General features: G+C 35.2%; 1 protein-coding gene across 1 annotated transcript in view; it reads left to right on the forward strand.

Annotated features, from left to right (window-relative positions):
• The window catches only part of EYS (eyes shut homolog), a 160,187-nt gene that overhangs the window by 79,603 nt on the left and 53,288 nt on the right, over positions 1-27,296 (forward strand). Inside the window, 3 exon segments of the mRNA XM_021692127.1 lie at positions 13,233-13,426; positions 14,533-14,631; positions 14,633-14,664. Coding sequence (XP_021547802.1) covers positions 13,233-13,426; positions 14,533-14,631; positions 14,633-14,664 — 325 coding nt within the window.

Raw genomic sequence — 27,296 nt, forward strand, 5'->3', positions numbered from 1 at the left:
ATTTGCTGGCATATAGTTGCTCATAATATGTTCTTATAACTGTATTTCTTTGGTGTTGGTTGTGATCTCTCCTCTTTCATTCATGATTTTATTTATTTGGGTCCTTTCTCTTTTCTCTTTGATAAGTCTGGCCAGGGGTTTATCAATCTTGTTAATTCTTTCAAAGAACCAGCTCCTAGTTTCGTTGATCTGTTCTACCATTCTTTTGGTTTCTATTTCATTGATTTCCCCTCTGATCTTTATTATTTCTCTTCTCCTGCTGGGTTTAGGCTTTATTTGCTGTTCTTTCTCCAGCTCCTTGAGGTGTAGGGTTAGGTTGTGTATTTGAGACCTTTCTTGTTTCTTGAGAAAGGCTTGTATTGCTATATACTTTCCTCTTAGGACGGCCTTTGCTGCATCCCAAAGATTTTGAACAGTTGTGTTGTCATTTTCATTTGTTTCCATGAATGTTTTTAATTCTTCTTTAATTTCCTGGTTGACCCATTCATTCCTCAGTAGGATGCTCTTTTGCCTCCAGGTGTTTGAGTTCTTTCCAACTTTTCTCTTGTGAGAAGAATGTGTATTCTGTTGCTTTGGGATGGAATGTTCTGAATATGTCTGTGAAGTCCATTTGGTCCAGTATGTCATTTAAAGTCTTTATTTCCGGGCGCCTGGGTGGCTCAGTCGGTTAAGCGACTGCCTTCGGCTCAGGTCATGATCCTGGAGTCCCGGGATCGAGTCCCGCATTGGGCTCCCTGCTTGGCAGGGAGTCTGCTTCTCCCTCTGACCCTCCTCCCTCTCATGCTCTCTCTCTCTCATTCTCTCTGTCTCAAATAAATAAATAAAATATTAAAATAATAAAAAATAAAAAAAATAAAGTCTTTATTTCCTTGTTGATCTTTTGCTTAGATGATCTGTCCATTTCAGTGAGGGGGTTGTTAAAGTCCCCCACTGTTATTGTATTGCTGCCAATGTGTTTCTTTGCTTTTGTTATTAATTGGCTTATGTAATTGGCTGCTCCCATGTTAGGGGCATAGATATTTACAATTGTTAGATCTTCTTGTTGAATAGACCCTTTAAGTACGATATAGTGTCCTTCCTCATCTCTTATTAGAGTCTTTGTGTTAAAATCTAATTTGTCTGATATAAGGATTGCCACCCCAGCTTTCTTTTGGTGTCCGTTAGCATGGTAAATGGTTTTCCACCCCCTCACTTTCAATCTGGGGGTGTCTTTGGGTCTAAAATGATTGCAAACAGCATATCGATGGGTCTTGTTTTTTTTATCCAATCTGATAGTTTGTGTCTTTTTTATTGGGGCATTTAGCCCATTTACATTCAGGATAACTACTGAAAGATATGAATTTAGTGCAATTGTATTCCCTGTAAGGTGACTGTTACTGTATATTGTCTGTGTTCCTTTCTGATCTATGTTACTTTTAGGCTCTCTCTTTGCTTAGAGGACCCCTTTCAATATTTCTTGGAGGGCTGGTTTTGTGTTTGCAAATTCCTTTAGTTTTTGTTTGTCCTGGAAGCTTTTTATCTCTCCTTCTATTTTCAGTGACAGCTTAGCTGAATATAGTATTCTTGGCTGCATACTTTTCTCACTTAGTGCTCTGAATATATCATGCCAGTCCTTTCTGGCCTGCCAGGTCTCTGTGGATAGGTCTGTTGCCAATCTAATGTTTCTACCATTGTAGGTTACAGATCTCTTCTCCTGAGCTGCTTTCAGGATTTTCACTTTGTCTCTGAGACTCTTAAGTTTCACTATTAGATGTCGGGTTGTTCATCTATTTTTATTGATTTTAAGGGGGGGGGTTCTCTGTGCCTCCTGGATTTTGATACCTGTTTCCTTCCCCAAATTAGGGAAGTTCTCTGCTATAGTTTGCTCCAATATACCTTCTGCCCCTCCCTCTCTTTCTTCTTCTTCTGGGAACTCAATTATTCTAATATTGTTTTGTCTTATGGTATCACTTATCTCTCGAATTCTGCCCTCATGATCCAGTAGTTATCTCTCTTTTTCTCAGCTTCTTTATTTTCCATCATTTGGTCTTCTATATCACTAATTCTCTCTTCTGCCTCATTTTTCCTAGCAGTTAAGGCCTCCATTTTTGATTGCACCTCATTAATAGCCTTTTTGATTTCAACTTGGTTAGATTTTAGTTCTTTTATTTCTCCAGAAAAGGGTTTCTTTAATATCTTCCATGCTTTTTTCAAGTCCAGCTAGTATCTTTAAAATTGTCATTCTGAACTCTAGATCAGACATTGTACTAATGTCCATACTGATTATGTCCTTGGCAGTCAGTACTGCCTCTTTTTCTTTTTTGAGGTGATTTTTTTCCATCTTGTCATTTTGTCCAGAGGAGAATAGATGAATGAGAGAACAAAATGCTACAGGGTAACAATGACCCCAGAAAAATAGACACTAAACAAATCAGAAGAGACCTGAAACAGGGGGAAATGAAAGGGAAAGAAAGAAAAAAGAAAAAGAAAAAAAACAGAATATGATCAATTATGATTAGGCTGGTGCGTGGATCAGTGCACACACTAGATTTTGGGCATATTTTAGTCTATTAGAAGAGAGTGACTCCCAAAGTTTTAAAGAAAGAAAAACTTATATATGTACAAAAATAAGGGTAAATACGATGAAGGGATGGAATATGACTGTAAAGATGAAAATTATAAAAGATTTTATAAAAAGAATTGGTAAGAAGTTGGTTGAAAAAAGAAAGAAGAGGAATTAAGAAAAAGGAGGGAGAGAATGTGATCAGGCAGGAGACTAGAACAAAGCCATACACTAGAGATTTAGGGTATATTTTTGTCTGTTAGAAGAAACTGTATCCCAAAATTTTAAAGAGAGAACAACTTATATATATATATACCAAAAATAAGGTTAATTACTATGAAGGGATAGAATATGACTCTAAAAAAGAAAAATAAAAAAGATTTTTTAAGATAGGAATTGATAAGATGTTGGTTGAAAAAGGGAAAAAGAAAAATTCACAAAAAAAAAAAAAAGAAAAGAAAGAAAAAGAAAAAAAGAAAATTTAAAAAATTTAAAAAATTTTAAAAATTAACTTTGAGAGACTAAAGAATCACGGGAAAAAAGCCATGAATTCTATGTGTTGTATTCCCTTAGCACTGGATTTCTGCCATTCTCATTGATCGGTAAACTTGGTCTTGGCTGGCTGTTCTTGCTGATCTTCTGGGGAAGGGGCTGTTGCCATGGTTCTCAGATGTTTTTGCCTGAAGGTGGAATTGCACCGCCCTTGCTGGGGTCGGGCTAAGTAATCTGCTCAGGTTTGCTCTCGTAGCTTTTGTTCCCTGCAAGCTTTCTGTATAGCTTTGGAGGAGGAGAGTGAAAATGGCGGCCTCCCAGTCTCTGCCCTGGAGGAGCAGAGAAATCGGGGCCCCACTCCTCAGTGAGAACCCAGAGAAAAGCAGTCAATCACCCCCATCTCCCCAGTCTCTGACCACACTCTGTGCTCACCCGGCCTGTGACCAAGCGTTTCTATCTCTGGCACATGACCCCGTTTGGAGTCTCCAAACCCAGCAGATTCCTGTGGTGCACTCCTGCGCTGTTCCTCCCGGGGGAGGAAGGTGAGTCTCCCCAGATCTGCCGCTTGTTGGGTCCCTGCTGGAGGAACAGTGGCCCAACTGTTCCACGGATCACGTTTTATGGCAACCCCGAGCTGAGAGCCCATGCCTTGGCTCCCTCTCTGCAGCCAGCTTCCCTGCTCTGATACCTGGGAGCTCTGCAGCACTCACACACCCCCGGTCTTTCTGTGACCCCGAGGGTCCTGAGACCACACTGTCCCAGCGAGGGTTCCACCCCCTGCTTAGCCACTGGAGGGAGGTCCCTCAGTGGAGCCAACTTCTAAAACTTCTGATTTTGTGCTCTATCATTTGCCAGTAGTGGCTGATGGAGGCCCCCTCCCCCGCCATCTATCTTCCCGAATATCGCCTCTGATTCACCTCTCTGCACGTCCTACCTTCAAGAAAGTGGTCGCTTTTCTGTTCAGAGAGTTGCTGGTACCCTTTTCTTCGATCTCCTGTTGAGTTCATAGGTGTTCAGAATGGTTTTGATCCCTAATTAGCTGAATTCCTGGGACCAGACAAAATTTAGGTCTCCTACTCCTCTGCCATCTTGCTCCTCTGAAATTTGCTTAACTTTTGTACACCATAGTTGGTTTTAAGAAATCCAACAATACCACACATAATCATGAGATATTTTCAAATGTTGTAAAAATTTGGGACAAGCAATCTAGTGATCCAAATATGGCCCAATGTCTCCATTCCTCTGCTTTTCCCTCAGAGAAATACTCCATTATGGTAATTCTCTTTCCTTAGCACTTCTTGATTAGTTGTGACCAAACAGTTTAAACTCATTACAGATTCATTGCCATTTTTAAGTTAATAATATACAGATAAAGTTGTTCTCCCTGCCTGAAAAATTCTAATTTGGGTTCCAAACAAATGGACTATTGTTTTCTGTACACTAATTTTCTGTACACCAATTTTCTTAATGCTTACAGTAATTGGTTGTATATTTGAGTACCTAAACGGAAAGGATAGAAAGACTTTGAAGAATCTAGAGGCACCTGGGTGGCTCAGTCAGTTAAGCATCTGACTTTGGTTTCAGTTCAGGTCATGATCTCAGGGTCATGAGTTCAATCCCCACATTGGGCTCACCCCCAATCCCCAGCACCAAGTGTGCTTGAGATTCTCTCCTTCTGCCCCCATCCCTCCCCAGCACTCTTGTGCACTCATGCGTGTCTGCTCTCTCTCTCAAAAAAAAAAAAAAAAAGACTGAAGAATCTGAATTATTGATGTTAACTTTAAATTATTTTCTTTCTCTATGATAACATTTTTTAAGGTATTTAAGTTTTTATTTTTAAATTCAGATTGCTGAATTGTTCCTACTAAATAGGCTGTTTTTTTAGATATAGTATACTTCCTTAAAGTTTTTTCATGATTTATTTGTACTTTATGTAGCTGCTCATATAAAACATAGCAAAACAAAATGTAGCATTCTATTCAAATTCATCTTCAGTTTACAGTGAACATAGCATTTTAATAAGTCTAAAATGGAAAGGTGTGTTGCCTACCAGTAATTGTTTTTACATTGAACAGTTTTTTTTTTAATGCCCCATATTTTGATATAAAGTCATTTATTTTCACATGGTGACTAACACAAACACATTAATAAAATGAAGAAATAGAAACAGAACCCATATATTCTAGGCCACACTAATCCATACCTATAAATAGCCATACTTAATTTTCATTCCTAATATTGGTCCCTAATATTTCCAATACATCTATTCTTGTATTTGTGTTTGCAAATAGTCCCTAGTACATCTACTTTATGTATTTTTCTTGCCAAAACCAGTAAATAGCAAGTGAAACATTCTACTGATTTTTTTTTTCAACCTCTTCTGCTATAGCTGTTGAATAAGCATGCATTCAAATTTCTCTCAAGTTACATCAGGTGATAATTTAAAATATGGATTAATATCTTTTCAGCCTTTCACATTTCCTCACTGATCACCATTCATTAAGCTTATGCCATAAATTTTAAGTGCTTGTTATAGCAGAACCCAATTTGGTAAAATATTTTGTAGTGGTCATACTAGTCTGGGTTATGTTGAATTAACTAATACACCTTAAACCAATTTTTTTTTTTTTTAATGCACATGGGGGCTATTGAACATCTGATGCCTCTGCAGGGTAGACCTTTTCCAAGTAGCAACTCAGGAATCCAGTCTGATGGAATATTTTATTTTTTTTAAAGATTTTATTTATTTATTTGAGACAGAGAGAATGAGAGACAGAGAGCATGAGAGGGAGGAGGGTCAGAGGGAGAAGCAGACTCCCTGCCGAGCAGGGATCCCGATGCGGGACTCGATCCTGGGACTCCAGGATCATGACCTGAGCCGAAGGCAGTCGCTTAACCAACTGAGCCACCCAGGCGCCCCTGATGGAATATTTTAGATATGCCAACTTGTACATGTGACCTCCAGGTGGCCAGTGCAAGAAGGTGAGAGATGGAAGGAAGTATACTAGTACTTAAAGGCTTTGGCTTGGGCTAGATACCCAGAATTTCTAAAAAAATCACATTGGCTAGAATATATATGGGTAGATAAGAAGTTCAGATAGCCTTTGGAAGAATGATAAGCTATGCCGTCTCTGCCAGTGTTCCAAAAACCAATCTGATTGTCATTAGTGAGCTATCAGCTACTCGGTTGCTAACTTCTTCTTAACTATTTGGTGGATCATTTCTAGCCACTGTGATTCTTTGCCAGTATCCCATGCTACTTTGCACCAAGTATGTGCATAAATTTCTTTTCAGTTATCCATAGCAATGCTAAATCCACACCATCACATGCACAATATGGCATTACTGAGAGGATAATAAAAAGGAATTAAGTCAGGAAACGTATACTTAGACACTAGATGAGTTGACCTCAGAATTCACCTCATGGACAACATTTAGTCTAGCTCATGCAAACACCCAGTTGGCCCTGAGGCCAGGACCTAGTCTTAGAGGACCACTTACATCTCTGCACAACAAAAGTGCCCAAATATACCTCCTTTATTAGAGTCCAGGCCTCAAGTTCCTGAGGCCAAGAGAAGAGCCTTTTTTCATCCTTGTGAATCTTCACTTTTTTTAGCAGTGCTAATCTTCTATGATGAATGACGGTTCCAACATCCATTCTTTTCTGAGAAATCATCTGCCTTCTTCATGATTTACTTTGCACAAAACTTCCATCAAGGGCAATATATCAGATCACAAGAAAGAGTACCTTTCCTTGAATCTTGTCATTCCCTTTTGAATAATAGAACATGTGAAGCTTTGTAAGTACAATTCAATTAGTGTTTAGGAAATCACAGTTTGGTCTGCAATTTTAATGTCTTAGAAGAAACCATATATCCATTAAAAGAACAACAACAACAACAACAACACAATCACACATAATTTATTATTCTTTATATTTTTTAATTACCCATGCAATATATCTTTTTATATTCTTAACTTACTACTTTTCATATGCTATGTCATATACTATGACATTATTAACAAAAATAACTCTAGTTGTTTTAACAACTGTTTTATAGAAGAAAACATTTGGAACATAGTGACTGAAGGAGAGCTCTTCGACATGATGCCAAAAGCACAATCCATGAAAAAATAATAAATACATAAATACATAAATACATAAACTGGAAGTCATCAATTTTTTTTTTTTTGGCTAGACATTAGGAGAAGGAAGGGAAAAATGGGGGGGGGGGACCAGAGGGGGAGATGAACCATGAGAGACTATGGACTCTGAGAAACAAACTGAGGGTTTTAGAGGGGAGAGGGTTTGGGGATGGGTTAGCCTGGTGATGGGTATTAAGGAGGGCACGTATTGCATGGAGCACTGGGGTTATACGCAAACAATGAATCATGGAACACTACATGAAAAACTAATGATGTACTGTATGGTGACTAACATAACATAATTAAATTAAATTAAATTAAAAAAAAAGAAATTCCCCATTAAAAGGATGAAAAGATAAGCAACAGATTTGCAAACTGCATACATGACAAAGGATTCATATTTAGACTATATAATCTTGTTTATAGAGGAAACCAAGTAAATAATTATTTTTGTGTCTTTTTTATATTCCACATATAATGTAGGACAACATAATGTTGTACCCTAGAGTTGTAATATTGGATTGATGCTAAAAATAAATTGATATTTGAGTCTTCTACCTTTTTTTTTTTTTTTTTTTACAGAACTAATCTAGTATCATGAAAGAGCATAGAGTTATAATGGGATTAGGTGGAATGCACAAAATTTTATTACTAATTTGTCATTAATTAACCAATTATGTGACATGTGGCAAGTTGCTTAACCTCTAGAAAATTAGTTTAACTTAGAAGAAAATTAAAATATACACTGGATAATTATGGCTCTTTATAAATCCCAGATTTGTCTAAAGGAATTTATAAAAAAATATGAATGCATATGCTATAGAAATGCCAAGCATTACATACATATAAGGCAGTATCATGCATAAAATTTCCTACCATGATGCTAACATTTAGGTCTTAAATGTAATTAAATATTATTCCCTATATTTAATTATTAAATAGGATAATATGATGTTGATATATAATAGCACTAAGAAATACACATTCATTTCTTTACATGATCAAAATAATTATTCATATACTGATTTCCTGAAATTAGAAGTTGCTTTATTTTAATATAATAATGTCAATGGTGTGGTCACTCAACATTTTATACTACCTTTATGCTGTTATATTTTAGAATTTAACTCACAATCCAAACATCAAATGAATTAACAGCATATTATCTAAGTGGGTTTTTTTTGGTCTTATCTACTGTTGCTAAGAAATCTAATTTTTCATAACTAAATGTTTCTTAATGTTCCTGTTCACATAATAATGAATGGCTTTGATATAAAGATTTTTTTTCTAATAAATGTGTTATATGCTTGTTAGCTTTGGGATATGTAGTGAATTGGTTGACAAGGTTTATGAACTTGGAAAACAAATACTTTTTAAATTTTTCTGTAGATAATTTCTGGAGGCCAACTATGCCATTTTTAACAGGAAGTCAGATATTTCCCCATTCAGCCCAACATGTGTGAATTGCCCAAAGCTCTGTTCAGGCCAACAAGAATAAAAGAGTAAATTTTGTTTTTGAAATCTAGGAATTAAGAGATATGGCAAGAATTGTCAGGCCACTACTGTAGTTACTTTTTTATTGCCACTATAATGTGCCTTATGACAAAAGATTGAATACAATCTCACAAAATTTTCTCAACTCTGCAGTGAAACACCTAGTGATCCAGGTCTTATAAAAGCTGCAGTGCAACTCCTAGGCCTTAATAGTATCCATTACTTTATTAACTCTACTCACATGATCTTATCAGTGTGGGGACAAGAGGGAGGCAAGTGACTTGTCCAGGGCACAGACTTTAAGGAGGCACTCACTCTAACATTGCATCAAGTACCGAACATGCACTTGCTCAACTCTGGTGTTGGTAGCCAATATATAAACAAATGAACATAGCCATAAAGTGAGTTTCAATAAATGTGAGAGAATTAAAATTCAGGCCAGAACAGGCAAATCCACAGAGACAAAAATGAGATTAGTGGATTCAAAGACACTGGGGAAAGGGCAGCTGAAAATTACCAGTAGTCTTGGGGTTTCTTTTTGGGATGATTGAAATATTTTGGAATTATATAGTGGTGATGGTTGCACAACACTGAAAATATGTATTTTTAAAAAATTAATCCTCTGATTTGTACTCATTAAAAGAACTAAATGGAGAAAAAATAAAATAAAATACAGGCAATATATGCTTACCAATCTTAAGAGAATTAAATTAGAAATCAACAGCAGAAACTTTGGGGTAATCTCCAAATATTTGGAAATTAAACAAATTTTTTAAATAACCTACTGAAGAAATTACACATATATACACACACCATATCAAAATGTATTAAATGTAGCTAAAACAATGATTATAGGAAAATTCATAGTTCTAAATTCCTACATTAAAAAAGAAAAAGGTCTTGGGGTGTCTGGGTGTCTCAGTTGTCTAAGGGTCTGCCTTCAGCTCAGGTCATGATCTCGGGGTCCTGAGATTGAGCCCCACATTGGGCTCCCTGCTCAGTGGGGAGCCTGCTTCTCCCTCTCCCTCTGCCTCTCCCCCTGCTTATTCTCTCTCTCTCTCTCTGTCAGATAAATAAGCAAAATAAAACAAAACAAAACAAAAAAAGGCCTCAAATCAATATTCTCAGCTTCTACCTTAAATAACTAGAAAAAGAAGATAAACTGGACCACAAACACACAAAAGAAAGGAAATGGTAAGATTAGTGCAAAAATCACTAAAACTTGTGAGAAAAGTCAATGAAACCAAACATTGATACTTGAGTAAAACAAAATGAATATATCCTCAGTTGGAGTAACCGAGAAAAAAATAGGGGGAGGCACAAATCAATAAAACCAATGTTTAAAGTGGGGACATTATTAGTGGCCATTCAAAATAAATGGATTATAAAGAAATACTGTGAACACCATTATACAAACAAATTAGACTACTTAAACTAAATAGACAAATTCTATAAAAACACAAATTACTAAAATTGTCTCAAGAAGAAATAGAAAACCTATATAGACCTAGCAAATATGGAAGGGATTAGTACAAGTCCTTACAAACTTTTCACAAAGAAAAGGGGAAAAAGAAGAAAAAGTAATACTTTTCAACTCCTTTTATGAGGCTGGTACTACTCTCATACCAAAACCAGGCAAAGACAGCACAAGACAAGAAAACTAAAAAAAATTTCACTTATGAATATAAATTGAAAATCCTCAACAAAATAAGAGTACACCCAATCCAGTAACATAAAACTATTTTTGTACTCTGACAAAATGTGGTTTTTCTCAAGAATGCAAGATTGGTTTAACATCTAAGAGATGAACTAATTTAATACTATATTACTAAAAAAAGAACAAATCATACAATACTCTCAATAGATGCAGAAAAACCATTTGAAAAATGCAATGCATATTTATTATAAAAACCCAAACAAATTAGAGAACAAAGCTCTCTCAACCTGTTAAAAAATATATTTATGACAATTGTCCAGATAACATCATATGATAATGTCAGGCTGACAGATTTTGCTTTTAGAATGAAAACAAAAGTGATATCCACTCTCACTATTTGTAGTTAACATTGTATAGGATGTTCCAGACTGTTTGATGGGGAGATAAAAGGACATACAGGTTGAAAAGAAAGAAGTAAAACTGTCTTTATTAACACATGACAATATCTCATATGTAGAAAATCCTAAGGAATCCAAAAAAGGACTACCAGACTAATCAATGAGTTTATAAAGTTTACAGGATACAAGATAACATACTAAAGTTAATTGCCTTTCTATATACTAGCAACAGAATTTACAAAATCATTTTTTATTTATTTTTAAATTTATTATTTATTAACATATAATGCATTATATGTTTCAGGGGTACAGGTCTGTGATTCATCAGAATTGTGATTCATACACAATTCACAGTTCTCACCATAGCACATACCCACTCAAAATAAGAAGACATTTCCTCTACAATACTATCAAAAGAATAAACGCTTTGGTATAGATTTCATTAATTAAATACAAGACTTTAACTGAAAACTCCACAACTTTGCTGAGAGAGATGAAAGAAAACCTAAACAAATGCAGAGATATTGCATATTCATTGATTGGAACTTCATATTTTTAATATAACAATTCTTCCCAATTTTATCTATTGATTCATTAAAATAGTTAATCAATTTTCCACCAGGCTTTTGTGTACAAATTGACAAACTCATACAAAAGTTTATGTGAAACTGCAAAAACAAAAGCAACTACAATAACAACAAAAAAGAAAAAATTGGATGACTGCCTAATTTCAAAACTTTCTATCAAGCTCCATTTATCTAGACAGTGTGTTATTGAATATGGATGAGTATATATGCCATGGGATAGAACTGAGAATCTGAAATAAACTGTTATGTTTATGGCCAACTGATTTTCCACAGTAGTGAAAAAGACAATTAAATGGACAAAGGGCAATCTCTAAAAAAATTACTGGGGCAATTATATTTCAACATTAATTAATTAAAAATAAAAATATATATGAAATAACTCATACCATTGTCTCACACCATATTAAAACAAAAAATAAAAAAACTCAAATGGATCAGAGATCTAAAGTTAAGAACTAAAATCATAAACTTCTGATACGACGTAAGAGAAAGTTTTTATGACCATTGGCTAGGCAAAGAGTTCTTATGTGACCCCAAAAGCATGATATATGAAAGAAAACATTACAAGTTGTATTTAATGAAACTAAAAAATATGTGTAATTTGGGCTTAAATCAAAACTTTCCTATCAAAAAGTCACTAAGTAAGAACATGAAAGGAAAAGCAAGGCAAGTAAAGGACAAAGTATTTGCAGTCACGTATTTCATGACAAAATCATATTCAGAATATACAAAAACCACTTACTGCTCAATATTAAGAAAATAAATAATACCATATTTTGCAGTCTATATGAATAGAAATGGCCTTAGAGAAGATATAGAAATTGCCATTTAGCATATGAGAAGATACTCAAAATTGTTAAACTTATAGAAATGCAAATTGAAACCACAAGGTGATACGATTTCACACCCCTAGAATGGCTATAATAAAGAAGATAGATAATATCAAATGTTGGCAAGAATGGGGAGAAACAGGATATCTTATACACTGCTAATGTGAATGTAAGATGAGGCACAGCCACTTTGTAAAACAGTTTGGCAGTTTCTTAAAAAGTTACACATGTATTTACCATACACCTCAGGAAGAAATTTGTATAAGAGATCTGAAAATATATATCCACCCAAATACTTGTGCATGAATTCATTTATTCATAAAAGTTAGTTGCTAAGAGAGTAGATCTTAAAAGTTCTCATCACAAGAAAAAAATTGTGACTATGTGTGATGATGAATGTTAAGTAGACTTATGGTGGTGATCATCTTGTAATATATACATATATTGAATCATTATGTTGTACACTTAAAACTAATGTAATGATGGCTTCACAGGGGAATTTTACCAAATAAAAAAGGTAAACTAATATAATGTTAATATGTCAATTATATCTCAATAAAAAAATGTTAAAAAGTGGAAACAACCCAAATGTTTACCAACTGATGAATGAATAAACAAGATGTACACATTGTGAAGTACTTTTTAGCAAGAAATGTAACAAAATACTGATACCCAATACAACATGACAAATCCTCAAAACTTTATCCTAAGCAAAAGAAGCCAACCACAAGAGACAACATAGTGTACCATTCCATTTATATGAAATGCACAGAAACAGCAAATCAATAGAGACAGAAAAATTCATGATTGCCTGGGGCTAGAGTTGGGAACAAAGAGAGACAATAAAAGAGCTCTTCTTTGGGTAATGGAAATATGTAAAACTGAATAATACTGATGATCAAATACCTCTACACATTTGCAAAAGTTATTGAATTATAGACTTGCAATGGGTAAATTTTATGATACATAAATTATTCCATGATAAATCTGGGTTTTTTAAATGAATTCTGAAGACCTTCTCTATAATGAGTTTTCCCATATTTTATGTTTATATTTTCTTTGTGTCTGTGTGTGTGATCTTTTAAGGTGCATACTGTGAGGAGTCAATGGAATGTTCTATTTCTCAGTCTTGTTGGAAAGGGGAAATTTGCCAAAATAAAATCTCTGCTTACATTTGTGAATGCCCAGAAGGATTTTTTGATGAAAACTGTGAAACCAATGTGAATGAGTGTTCATCAACACCATGTCAGAATGATGCTGACTGCGTTCATATTCCAAATGTAAGTCTGAATCTAAGAGAGTGATTTATATATACATTTACCATTACCTAACTATCTGAAAAATACAAATATAATTAAAGCTTCATTAACATATTATAAATTTCAAAATCAGAAGTATCAGAAAAGATACTTCATTTGTTGATTTTTTGTTTTCCTATTTTAAATAAAAACCCCAATTTAGAAACAAATTTCACTTTGCTCTTCCACTGAAATTATCCCTTGTGAACAATTTAATTTTGTAAACATTTCATTTTTAGTTATTTTTAATTTTTTGTTTATTTGATACTTTTATATTTTAACATTTGAATTTAACATTTAAATAAATAAGACTAGGAAATAATGTAATAATTTCCACAACTCACTATCTTTTTCTTTTAGTAAGATTCATTTTTGAATTTCTATTATAAATTCATATTAATATCTTAAAGTCTTCCTAACTCACATATTTGATGGTTGATACTGGCTATCAGCTGGGCCCTCACCTGGAACTATCAATCCAGAATCCTAAATATAACTTCTCTGTAAGGCCTGGGCTTCCTCACAGCATTGTGGCTGGGTTCCAAGAGCAAGCATCCCAAATAATTAGACAGACATGGTATGGCCTTTTATTTTATTTTATTTTTTTTTAAAGATTTTTTATTTATTTGAGAGAGAGAATGAGAGAGAGAGCATGAGAGGGGGGAGGGGCAGAGGGAGAAGCAGACTCCCCGCTGAGCAGGGAGCCCGATGCGGGACTCGATCCCAGGACCCTGGGATCATGACCTGAGCCGAAGGCAGACTCTTAACCGACTGAGCCACCCAGGCGCCCTGGTATGGCCTTTTAAACAGAACTTTGAAAATCACAGAGCATCACTTTCTTCATAGTCACAGCTTGCTTACATTCAAGGGGGAGGAAAGGATAGTTCCTAATTCTCAATTAAGTGTTTAATTCAGGTGGTAGGAAAAGTATGTGAGATGATTGTTGTGACATTTTGGAAAATAGATTCTTTCACATTGTTATACAGAGAACTTCTACATGCTTATAAAAATAGCTTCCATTCCTCGCCTTTTATTATCTTTGAAATATCCAAAAACGTTTGTAAAAAATATTTTCTGATCTTTCTTAGGGTACTATGTACATCTGTTCACCAATATTTACAGGCAAGCTTTGTAAGAGACAACTTCAAACACCACGTGAGTCATTTCCTTGCAAGAATAATACCACACGTACGAAATAATGAGAAAGATTATCATTGCAGGTATATTAATTACTTTCCTATTTTTTTAGACAAAAATACATGAGTTTTAAGACCATGTGGACAAAAATAAAAGAATGTTCTGTTTTAAGCTTAAATTTTATTTAATGGCATCTAATATTCTACTTTAAGTTAAGGTAGAAACATTTTAATGTGTTTTTATGAGTTATTTTAAAAAACTAAGAAATGCTCAGGCATAATTTGGACAAAAAGTTGTAAAACATTTTTGTTTTGTTTTGTTTGTTTTGGTTTTTTTTTAAGATTTTATTTATTTGACCCGCTGAGCAGGGCGCCCGATGCGGGGCTCGATCCCAGGACCCTGGGATCATGACCTGAGCCAAAGGCAGACGCTTAACGACTGAGCCACCCAGGCGCCCCAACATTTTTGTTTTATAATGGAGATATATAGGATAACTGAATAATATTTAAAGGTCTATAAAGAAAAGATAAATGTAAGTATGTCTACTATACATAGACAATGTTATTATTATATTCTGAAAGTATAGAGTAAGCCATCTCTTCCTTCAATTTGCAGACCTCAGTTGACAGTTTTTTAGGGTCTTTAGGCAGGATTTTTAAAAATATTGTTTTCTTTAAATAAGGATTTTCTAAAAGTTACTCATTTGTAAATGACAGAAGTGACCTAGTTATCTGGGCCTGTAATTTTGGTCCATTTCAAATAGCTTTATAGATAGTTTCTCACACCATTAGGAAGTACAATTTGTACTCTTCATGCTTACTTGACTTTTATCTGGCTGCTTAAAGTAAGTTCTGTTGGGCATTACTGAAGGGCAGTAAACAGTCTCAAAATGTTAGAATATCCATAAAAGCAGAAAATTATTAGCTATGGCACAGGAAAGCCTTAAATATACTGAAAAGAAACAGAATATGCATACACATCACAGAAGTACCAAGGACAGTATTTTCATAAATTTCAAAAGGAACTTAATTGCAAAGTTTAAAAACATACCAAGCTTTTAAAATGTGACATTTTCAAAAGAAAATGAAGAGAAGCTTCTTCATTATACAAAATCTTGGAAGATCTAGGCAAATTTGTGTATGCATTCAATCTTATCTTAATTTGTCAATAAATTCAATTGCTATCCTTTTAAGAATATTGACTTTTTAATTTATAATTTCTAGTTCTGAGCCTTATAGTGCAAGTATATTTATAAATATACATAGAAAAGTGATCAACATTTAAAAATATAGGTAGCAGGGCGCCTGGGTGGCTCAGTCGGTTAAGCGTCTGCCTTCGGTTCAGGTCATGGTCCCAGGGTCCTGGGATCGAGCCCCACATCGGGCTCCCTGCTCAGCGGGAGGCCTGCTTCTCCATCTCCCACTCCCCCTGCTTGTGTTCCCTCTCTCGCTGTGTCTCTCTCTGTCAAATAAATAAATAAAATCTTTAAAAAAAATAAAAAATAAAAAATAAAAAAATAAAAATATAGGTAGCATTGTATAAATATGTAAATATACATTCACATATATAATATTTATTTTATTTTTATTAGGTAGGATGATTTTATTGGTCCTTATTTTTAGCATTATTCTGATGTCTAGGAGGCTTTGTTTTAAATATCATCAACAGGAAAACTAGATAACCAGAGGCGTTATTGCCATCTCTCAGTTGATTGTTCTGTTATTACTTAATAGATTTAATTTAAAATTATGGAGTTCAATCTAGAATGCTTTGTTAAGCATGTGCTAGATAGGATGGATGTTGTAAAAATTCCAGTTAGGTTTCTCTAGGATGGATGAAATATGCCATGCAGGTAAACTAGTGTAACAACTTTGAAGTAAACTTACTCATGAATTTAATGTGAGCCCCACTGTATGTGTTCTAATTGTTGAAATGACCACATTCTTTAAGAATTTGGCAAACATTTTGCTCATCTCCAATCTACTTAATTAAAAACATGGTCCCCTCCTTTGGTTAAATTAGACTGCTGATTAATAGAAGGTAAAGTATAAGGAAAGTGAAAGGAGAGTAAACACAGAACTGCCTCAACAAGGCAGAAATAACAAAGTCTAATTTGAATGATGAGTGAAAGCCTAAGCCTCAGAAATTAAGAGTATCATACAGATGTGGAACACAAGAGCAGAATTTCCAGCACCCAGATTCAAACCCCCTAAACTCACCACTGACAGTCAAAATCATTTCCAACTCTGACTCAAATTAAGTGATATAGCTATAATCAACATAAATTAATAAAGCATGAAGTTGAAAAAAATGACAAAAAAAATTAGTCTTGGAGTCTCTTTTTCTTGTCCCAAAGGAAATTAAGAGAATGACTGAAAATAAAAAGAAAAATGAAAGCCCTTCAACTTAAATACCTTTAAAAAATAAAAAAAAGAAACAATTTATCTGTGTTTTGCTATCTTAGAAAGAATATTTTTTCTAGATCAATGATTCTCACACTTTGGTGGTAATGGACTTTAGCTTTTTTAGAATCTCCTGAAGGGCTACTTAAAACACAAACAACTATTTCCCACCCCTGGAGTTCTAATTCAATAAATCTGGGGTACAGATTGCAAATGTGCATTCCTAACAAATTCTCAGGTGATGCTGATGCTGCTGATTTGGAGACCATACTTTAAGAGTTACTGGTTAAGATGAGCTGAGCTCAAATAACATCGATGCAGAAATCCTCCTATACCTCTTTCCCTCCTACATCCATACACTTCAACCCAAGCTTTTGCTCTTATATTCTGAATTTGGGAGAAAAAAAAATGTGGGGCTGGGAAGAAGTAAAATGAAGAGACTAGAACACTGATGATGGTATCAGGCTCTCCATTTAAACATATAGACTAGATCTAAATTCCTATGATTAGATGAGAGAGGAACTGAAACAAAATTACTTCCTTGAGAAGGAGCGTAAACCACTAGTTATGAAAATTTATTTGGTACCTAAGTAACCACAGTAACACAGTGTCAGAAAGGAGTTAATTTTTACCTGTGTTTATACACTAGCATTTCCCTTAAAACCTAGACTATCAAAACCTCTAGGTGTCTATGAACTTAGTATAAAAAAATGTTATTTTTGGGCGCCTGGGTGGCTCAGTTGGTTAAGCGACTGCCTTCGGCTCAGGTCATGATCCTGGAGTCCCAGGATCGAGTCCCGCATCGGGCTCCCTGCTCAGCGAGGAGCCTGCTTCTCCCTCTAACCCTCCCCCCATCATGTACTCTCTCTCTCTCTCTCTCATTCTCACTCTCTCAAATAAATAAATAAATCTTAAAAAAAATGTTATTTTTAAGAGCAATAAGTAACAGTAGTGACATCGTAAGTGGCATTTCTGGAAGCAAGTGGAATGCAAGTAGAATTTGGTGGAAAAAAGAAAATGGATAATTGATGTCTTGGTGTCACCAAACAGGTAGAACTTAATTTTGGTAATTTTCTGAAATTACTGAGGAATTTTTGACCGAGGTGTTAATACTTCGGCTAAAATTTTTATTATTTATTTTTGGGGCTAAATTTTTTAAAGATTTTATTTATTTGAGAGAGAGGAAGCGAGAGACAGAGCACAAGTGGAGGGGGAAGGGCAAAGGGAGAGGGAGAAGCAAACTCCCTGCTGAGGAAGGAGCCTGGTGCCAGCCAATCCCAGGAGCCTGGGATCATGATCTGAGCCGAAGGCAGATGCTTAACCGACTGAGTTACCCAGGTGCCCCTTGGCTAAAATTTTTAAAATAAAGTACAGTTTGTGGGATACAGTGATGGCAGAAAATGGAAGAAATTATTTAGAAGAATGCTTGAAGAGTGTCTCTGAATACTTGAAATCAGCTACGGTTCTGCCTGAAAAGGGATGTTTCATTCAGAGTAATCTAGAAATACTGAATGAAAAAAACTAAAGGATTTGAGAAGAGCTAAGGGAAACCAATAATGTTTGAGTAATTATCCTGAGTTTAGAAAGAGTGGAGGCTGTTTCCCTTCCATACTGATGAAAGGGAAAGCTGAGATTGCAGTTAGTAGAAGAGAGAGAAGTGTAGCTATAGTATAGAACATTCTGACGTGAACTATGAACTTATGTAGATAAACACAGTTACTGCCGACATACAATCTGGCAGTGAGGGAGTAGAGGAAATAAATACCCAACCTTATTCTCCTCTCACCTCTGACCTGCTGCTAGTGCAGCACAGTAGTAGGACCCAGACAGAAGTCACAAGTCAGCATTTTGAAATACAGTATGGGATGGACAAGGATGAAAAGAAAGCATCTTGGAGGAGACTGTCCAATACTCAAAGCAATGTACAAGAGATTAAGATAATGAATTGCAAATTATAAGACATTAGGATTATGCTTAGGGAAATAGGAGAGAGAAGTGTCTTTGGAGGGGGTGAAAATGGGATGAGATCTCAGAGATTAAGATAGATTGGATGTCTACCTATCTGTGGGCTCCTGAGAGGCAGATCCTTAATCTATCCTCCACGAGGTATCAGTGACTCTTAATATAATTGTAGTGTGATAACAAAAGAAGGCTGCATGCACGTGAGTTTTGAGTTTCTTGGCTCTCAAATACACAAGGACCCAGAAGTTAATGGAGTGTATGACCAGAAGAGTGACCTAACTTTTAGAGTCAGCACTGGTTAGACAATAAGGTCATTCATAGTGAATCTTATGGTATGGAAACCTTTACCCATTTCCAGCACCAGGACTTGACACAGAAATGGGAGAACAGAAACCAGAGAATTGTTTCCCACTCTTCTCTATCATCATTGCTCTCTGTCTACAATGGTGAAAAAAAAGGGGGGTTTGTTTTTTTAGCCACAGGAAATGAATTGTTTGCACTTTTTTTGCCCTTTGATAGCTTAAATAACCATTTGGCAGAAAGTCTGCACTTGGGTGAAACTGAACCTCCTGCTGGAGATTTTAAAGAAATGTAAAACAGTAAATCTCTATAGTGACATTGACAAATTTTCTTGAAGCATGTAGCTGAGCCACAGGAGGCCATCTTGCCACCATGAGGAAATCTAGCAAGGGGACACAGCCAAAACTGAAAGTATTAAAAAAAGCCAGAATCTATGTAAACTGAATTTCATTCAATCACAGATTTTAAATAGTTAATTTTTTGTACTATTCATAGTTCTATTTTTTACCTGATTATTATCTACTAAAAAAAAAACCCCAAATATTCCTATAATATAGTTGACTACTTCATAGACTATAATTTTGAATTACTGTGAAAGTCTATTCTTGGGGCACCTGAGTGGCTCAGTTGGTTAAGCGTCAGCCTTCAGCTCAGGTCATGATCTCAGGGTCCTGGGATTGAGCCCCTGTTGGGCTCCATGCTCAGCAGGGAACCTGCTTCTTCCTCTCCTCCCGGCTCTTGCTCTCACGCTCTCTCTCTCAAATAAATAAATAAATAAATAAATAAAATCTAAAAAAAAAAAAAAAAGAAAGTCTATTCTCCTGTACCATATTCAAGAGAATAACTGTGTTTTATTCATTTCTGTATCTCTGGATCCCTTTACTATATAACACATAGAACATTTTCTAAAAAAGCTATTTAATTCATTATTTAATTTGCTTATAATAAATATTTGGGATTTCACTGAGTGAGATGGAAGGTCTTAACTCTAAATGTGAAATGAAATTCACGAATTTAATAACTATTTATTGAGTGCCTACTTTTCCATAAGCTTTCCTACTGCAATAGAAACTCTTCTACTGCAGTAGAAAATAAGAAAAACAGGCAAAATATCCTCCTCTTAACAAACTTATAGTTTAGTAGGTAGGTAAGGTTTTAAAGATCACTCTGACTCACTTTTGTAGACTAGACTACTAATGTATGATCCCAATCATAGAAGAAGCAGGGAGAACAGCAAAGAAGCTACTCATTTATAATACAGCCTAGAGAGAGTGATGACTGACACCATCACTAAGATGACACGTGATGATGGTAATTAAGGATCACGTTTGGGACATATTTCTGAAGAAGATTCAGTATTTTTCTGAAGGGCTGGATAAAAAGAGGTCAAGCATAATTCTAAGGTTATTTACTCCATTGAAAGGTTAGGAATAGAGTTTTCTAAAATGGGGAGGTCTATAAGAAGAGAAACATGATTGAGAGGGGTAGAAATCAAGAAATCAGTGTTGCACGTATTAGCTGAAACACATAATATAGCCAAGTGAAGACATTAAGGTAGGCTTTCAGGGATGCTAGTTGCTATTTTAGAGATGTCTGGGCTACATATATACATTTGAAAGCTAGCCACATGGAGATGGCATTTAAAACTAGGAAACTGAATGAGATTAGTTTACAGTGAGCCTTGATAGAGAAGTGAGAGGTTTGCAGACTGAGACTGTGGACCCAAGAGTTAAAGGAATGGAATATGAAGCTAAAATGTAGGAGTCAGTGAGTTGAGATGAAAAAAATACAAATGGTCATTACAGAAACTATAAAATATTTTAAGAATATTAAGACAATGGTAGACTTCTCAAAGTATGTGGTTAGATCTAGTTAGAGGAAAGTGAAAATTGATCTATGCAATTGGCAATTGGAGACAATGTTTTGTTGTTGCTTTGTGGTTGTTTTTTTCAGTTTTTACTTTTTAAAGGAACATTTTGACAGAATAATGGGAAAAATTCACTCCCTACATGGGCCATCCAAACAAAACAAAACAAAACAAAGAAGAAGAAGAATGGGGAAAAATACTGGTTATACTCAGTCTACAAGTGAATAGAATGAAAGAACTGGACTTTATCTATAAAGAGTAGCAGAAATATAAGTAATAGAGTGGCAGCTGAAGAAAGTTCAAAGTAGGTAATTTTAAAATATTAGGCTAGATAGGATGGGATATATAGTATACAAGCAAAGGAGTTGGCTTTGATAGGATGGTGTATGTTACATCAATTGGAATAGCAGGCAAAGTAGAATATTTGTACTTACAGAGGTGCTTTGAATATGTGGTGAGTAATCATTTGGAAACCGTCCTCTGATTAATTCGTCAAGTGAGGTAGGAAGCAAGGTGAGATGAGAAGGTGTGAAATAGTTATACAGATGAGTAGGAGGGAAATAACATTATTGATACATATCAATAGAGATCCTAACTGAAGTGAAGAATTAGTGAAGATTAATTTACAGTCAAGTGTTACATCCTCAACCCACATGTTGTTATTCATATGCCCACATAAAATAGCCTGAGTGTTGAATTAAACTAGGGTTGAATTTTCACCAGGCAACAATAATGGAGGGAATTGGGGCAAATGATTTGAGGGTGTATGCAAAAAGTAAGTATAGAAATGGACCATGTAATAAAATTTAGGTAATTATTGAAGTGATGACATGATAGGGGATAAGAGACATTGAAGTGTTGGTAGTGTCAGTGGATTATGAGGAGTGGAGAATCGTTGGGGAGAAAAAAAAGGACTAGAAGGAGTGAGCTGGAAAGAGAAATGAGGCTGTGAGTGGAATATGAAATACTTGAAATTAATATTAAGGAATTTAAGATTATGGAAGGAATAGAATTATGCATGATGGTAGTATATGGAATACTACAGTGGGAATAGGTTGTAAAGTTAGGATGAATATTGAAATCTTCCTCAGTATCCTCCTCCAAAATGCTAGAATTTTAAGTGGATCAACTCTGCAGATATTGAAATAACCAAATAAGACTGGGATTATATTACAAAAAGATATAATAAGCCAGGTGTTAAACATTAAAGGATTAGAGGGAATGCCCAGGAGGGCCGGCTATGAAAGCAACAGGAGGAGATATGAGTAGCATGGTTTGATGGCGTCATCTTCAAATAACTGAGATTTTTAAGGAGAAGGATGGGACAGTGATCCTTTTGAAGACACAATGAGGAAAAAGGACACCTACCTGATCCAGCCCCTGAAATATGAGGGGTGAGGGAGAAAGAGTAGCCATCACTGAAAGATTAGAGTCAAAATGAAAAAATGTGTATAGATTGGGGGAAAGATCCAAATGGTGAGGAAGGACCTGGGAGGCTCTGGGTTCTTGCAGTGTCTGGGGTAAATGGTAACAATGGGTTAACCATTATGGCCTCAAACATGGATCATGGTGGGGTGACTGTGAGTTTTGGCATTAAGTTGGAGGTATGAAGTCTTGTCAGAGCTCACAGAGCTCAGTGGACAGCCCTCGGAAGCTCCTGCTAAAGTGGCAGGTCTCTGTGAGCCCCATCCATTTATATGAGTGGAAATGTCCAAGGCACTTCAGACCACAGTTCCAGCGAGGCTTTCTAGGATCCCTGATGGAGAGATCATCATCCTATTTGATGGAGGTGTAGAGGTAGGGAGCGAAGGGCATTGTATAAATTGTATAAATTTTTGTATAAATGATTATATAAATATAATCCTGTATAAACATACAGGATTCTGAATCCTCCTCATACACTAGTTTGGGAAGCATTTTTAACATAAGACCACATAAAGGCTTTGAAGACTATCATGAATCACACTCCTAATTGCCATCACACACACACACACACACTCGCACACATACACAAATATGAAGACACACTTATCTATTTGAATATTTGCTGAATGCAATGACTCTAATATTTTCTATATATAAAGATAATCACATTCTGAACAATCAGAATGAAATGAGGAAAGCTTAATCAGGAAATAAATGTTAATAAAACCAGTTAGAGTATTTCTCTTACAATAATTTTTTTCTACTCTAAAATCAATTGTTTAACAAATATTTATTGAGAGTCATCTTTGTAAAAGACACCATAAACTAGATATTGGAAATATATATATATATAAATACTATATCTTTAAAAAAAATAGAAATTTTGTGATATGCATATTTTTGCTTTCTAAATTTTATTTTTTCCACCCAAATTCTAAGATATTTCACGGGATAATGATGCTCTATTTTATTCTCACAGCTTATTCCTTTTTTAATTTTCCTTTTTCCTACTCACTGAGTTGCAATTAGAGCCTGTTTGCCCTGCGTAAGTGTCAACTCAATGTATTAACACAATTTATTTTCCTCAAGTCAGTTTCAGCATTTCATTAGTTTGCATGATGTCTCACCATGTCAGCCATGGATAGAATTAGGGTTTTCAGTTTGTGTCACAAGCAAACCTAATTAAGCATGCGATGTGACTTTCAAATAGAACACTATATACACAGAAATGTGTAGGTCAACATATTTCCTTTCAACATATAATAAAGTTATATTTTCACATTAAGTCTGAAAGATGTGTTTTAAAATAGCAATCACACATTTGGATCAGAATTTGTTAATTAATGGAGGGCCTCCACTTGGTCACTCAGTAACTCTCAACTAATAGGACACCTCAATTTCTTGGAGTTAATTATATCAAAAGCTGGCTGCTGCATTTTTCTTCTCTTGAAATCAATAGCCATATTTATAAGGCTAACTTCCTCTTTTGAATAAATCATTCTGAAATTTAGTGTAGAAAAAAGTTTGTTAAAGTTTATAGTTTTATCATTGTAGATGCTGGTTATCAACTATATTACAATTAAAAATATCTAGGACATTATTGACATTTCCTCATCAAAAGTAGCTTCCACTATTGTTAGCATAATTTTATATTTTCAGGGAATTATAATTGACAGAAGTCATCCTCAATCTGATCCCCTAAGTGCTTCATTTTGAGAATATATGTTCACATCAGTATGATCTTCATCGCATTAGTCCTGGAATTATTAATTTCCCTGTAAATAATAAATAATGAAACATTATGACAGACGTTAGTGCAGACCTCTGTGCATAAAGGTTGACTCAACATTGTGTGACTTCTAAGTTTTCCATGGAATACTTGATCAAATGAATCTTAGCCCCATAATGTTCTGCACAACATCAAATACTTCTTAATATCCAATACTATTTTGCTATGCCTTCTGGATCGCATGTTGTTAGCAGCAAATTCTCTTTTGTATACTTTCTTTTTCTAACTGAAACCTGAGGATGTATAGTTCCCTTAGGTAGCTACTGTTCCTTCTTCCACAACCTGTGAAAGGAAATGTATAGAAAGCCTTGCCCTTGTTATCATATCCAGACCATATTTCTTCCTCTGAAAATCCTATCTATTTTTAGCATAGGACATTATCTATACTAGTCTCTAACTCTTTGTTCCTTCCTCCCAAGGCTCCTTTTCAAGTATCTTTTCTTCCCTCAGTTCCTGCCCATCTCCTACTAAAGGCTTTAGCATCTGGCTTGCTGTCCTTTTCTCAACCACTGTTGTCATCTTCCCTGATGACTTTGATATCCATCTTGTAAATTCACCCACCTTGGTTACTTACATTCTTTGCAATTATTTTGTAATGACTTTTCCTCTTCCTCCTGATCTTGGCAAATTTCCCATGGTCATATGTTATAATTTATCCTGACCTGTAATTGCATACCCTACAACATTTTGATTTAAGTTTCTACTCTCTGATCACCAATTCATGTATTTCAAGTTAACTCATTTGTGTACTTTAACACCAAAATTATGTAATATTTTTCCTACAACCAGCAGGCACCTCTAATTATTTGTTTGCACTCACTATCCTCTGCCCATCACCCTTGGCCTTGGTCTTCATTTTGCTTTTTACAAAGCATAGCCATATATCCATTCTTAAACTCCTTTTTTTCTCTTTTTCTATGTTCTATTGACCTGAAAATACAAAACCTGTTTAACTCTATATCCCATCGGGTAAACCTGGGTCCACTTTCTTTCATACATGTCTAATGTGTCATCTCAAACTTAATATATTCCAAATTAATGGGTTTATTTTCAATCCCTGGATAAACCTGCTTTCCTGTCAGTGTTCTTTAGACTTACCTTTGATTTCTCTGTCTCTATCTCAGCCCACTTCTTGTCCATCATCAGCAAACACTTTAAGTTCTCTCATAAATACATTTCGTGGATATGAACATTTTTATCATTATGAAGTCAACACCCTTGTTCAAGCCACCAAAAATTCTCATCTGGAACAGTTTGATAGCCTCCCACTTGACCTCCTTGTTTTGACTTCATTTAAGTATATGTAGGACATTGGGGTGCCTGGGTGGCTCGGTCGTTGGGCGTCTGCCTTCGGCTCAGGTCATGATCTCAGGGTCCTGGGATCGAGTCCCACATCGGGCTCCCTGCTCTGCGGGAAGCCTGCTTCTCCCTCTCCCACTCCCCTGCTTGTGTTCCTGCTCTCGCTATGTCTCTCTCTGTGAAATAAATAAATAAATAAAATCTTAAAAAAAAAAAAAAGTATATGTAGGACATTGAATGAAAGCCTCACTAAGAAAGCAGTGATTTGAGTGAGATGATGGAACATGCAACTCTCCGGAGAAAAAATGTCCGTGACAGAGGAAGTATCCCAAGCACAATCCCTGGCTACTGAGATCACTGTAATGAGACCAGTGTAACTGGTCTGGAGAAAGCAGGGGAAACTAGTGAAAATGGAGAGGAAACCAGAGATAGGGACAGTTGCAGACCATGCATGCCACTCTAAGTCTTAGAATTTTACTCTAAATAAAATAGGAAGTATTACAGTGTTGCTGGCAAATGAAGGACATTATCTTCCTTATCTTTAAAATGGTACTTTGACTGTTGTGTTGAGCTGTGGAGTGACATAGATAGATGTAAAGAGATCTATTAGGAGCTAATGCAGTAATCTAGATAGGAGAAGATAGTGACTTGGACCAGAATAGGAGAAGACATGAAAAGAAGTGCTTGAATTATGGATACATTTTTAAGATGGAATCAATTGGATATCCTCTTATACTGGATTGAGTTAAAGAGAAAAAAAGTAAATATAATGGCTGTATAATTTTTGGCCTGAACAATTAGAAGACAGACTTGCCATCATCTTAGATGGTAAAACTACAGTTAAACTAAGTTTGAGATAGTTTGCTTCCTTATAATCTCTTCCACACAGGAGAATGTGGGGTTTTTTTGTTTTTTGTTTTTTGTTTTCATATGTTACTACCCTGATACTACCATTCAACAGGTTTCCATAACATTTAAATAAAATATAAGTTATTTAAAATGTTTATAAGTCTAGCCATAAACTGCTTCTGCCTATCTCTCCACCATATTCCCTTTCATTACTCAATTCCTGCCACTTTGGTCTTTGAGAAGTTTCTGGAATACCTTAACATCTCCTACTTCAAGCCTCTGTATTTGTTGGTCTCCTATTTAAAGGACATTTCCCCCAGAAACTATGGTAGCTTAATATACACATCATTGGGTGTTTTGCTCAATTGTCTCCTCAAAATTTCTTTCCTGTCAATCTTGATAAACATTCTGAAAATAGTTCTTCTCAATTACTCTCTCTACTTTAACTTATAGTGTTTTTATAAATTATAAATCATAATATTATACATTATAAATTAGTATACATGCTAATTTTCGTTAGAAAATATAGCTATTTTTGTCTAATAATTTTGTTTTAAGGCTTAAAGAACTGTGAAATATGAATCATATATGTTTTGAGATCCAGACAATGACTCAATTTCTCAGTTTAAGCAGAAAAGATAAAGTGATAAAATGAGTAGTGTATAAGTTAGACATTTGTCTATGCCCTAACAAGTTACAGTAAGCAAGCATATAGTGGTTTTGCAAAGCTTCTATTGTAAGAATAAGTCTATCTACCTCAAAGGGTTCTTTTCCAAGAAGTGGAATAAGTACATGACAGTGTTGAAATTGATACAAGTAACT

This window comes from Neomonachus schauinslandi, chromosome 8, assembly GCF_002201575.2.
Source record: "Neomonachus schauinslandi chromosome 8, ASM220157v2, whole genome shotgun sequence".
Lineage (NCBI taxonomy): Eukaryota > Metazoa > Chordata > Mammalia > Carnivora > Phocidae > Neomonachus > Neomonachus schauinslandi.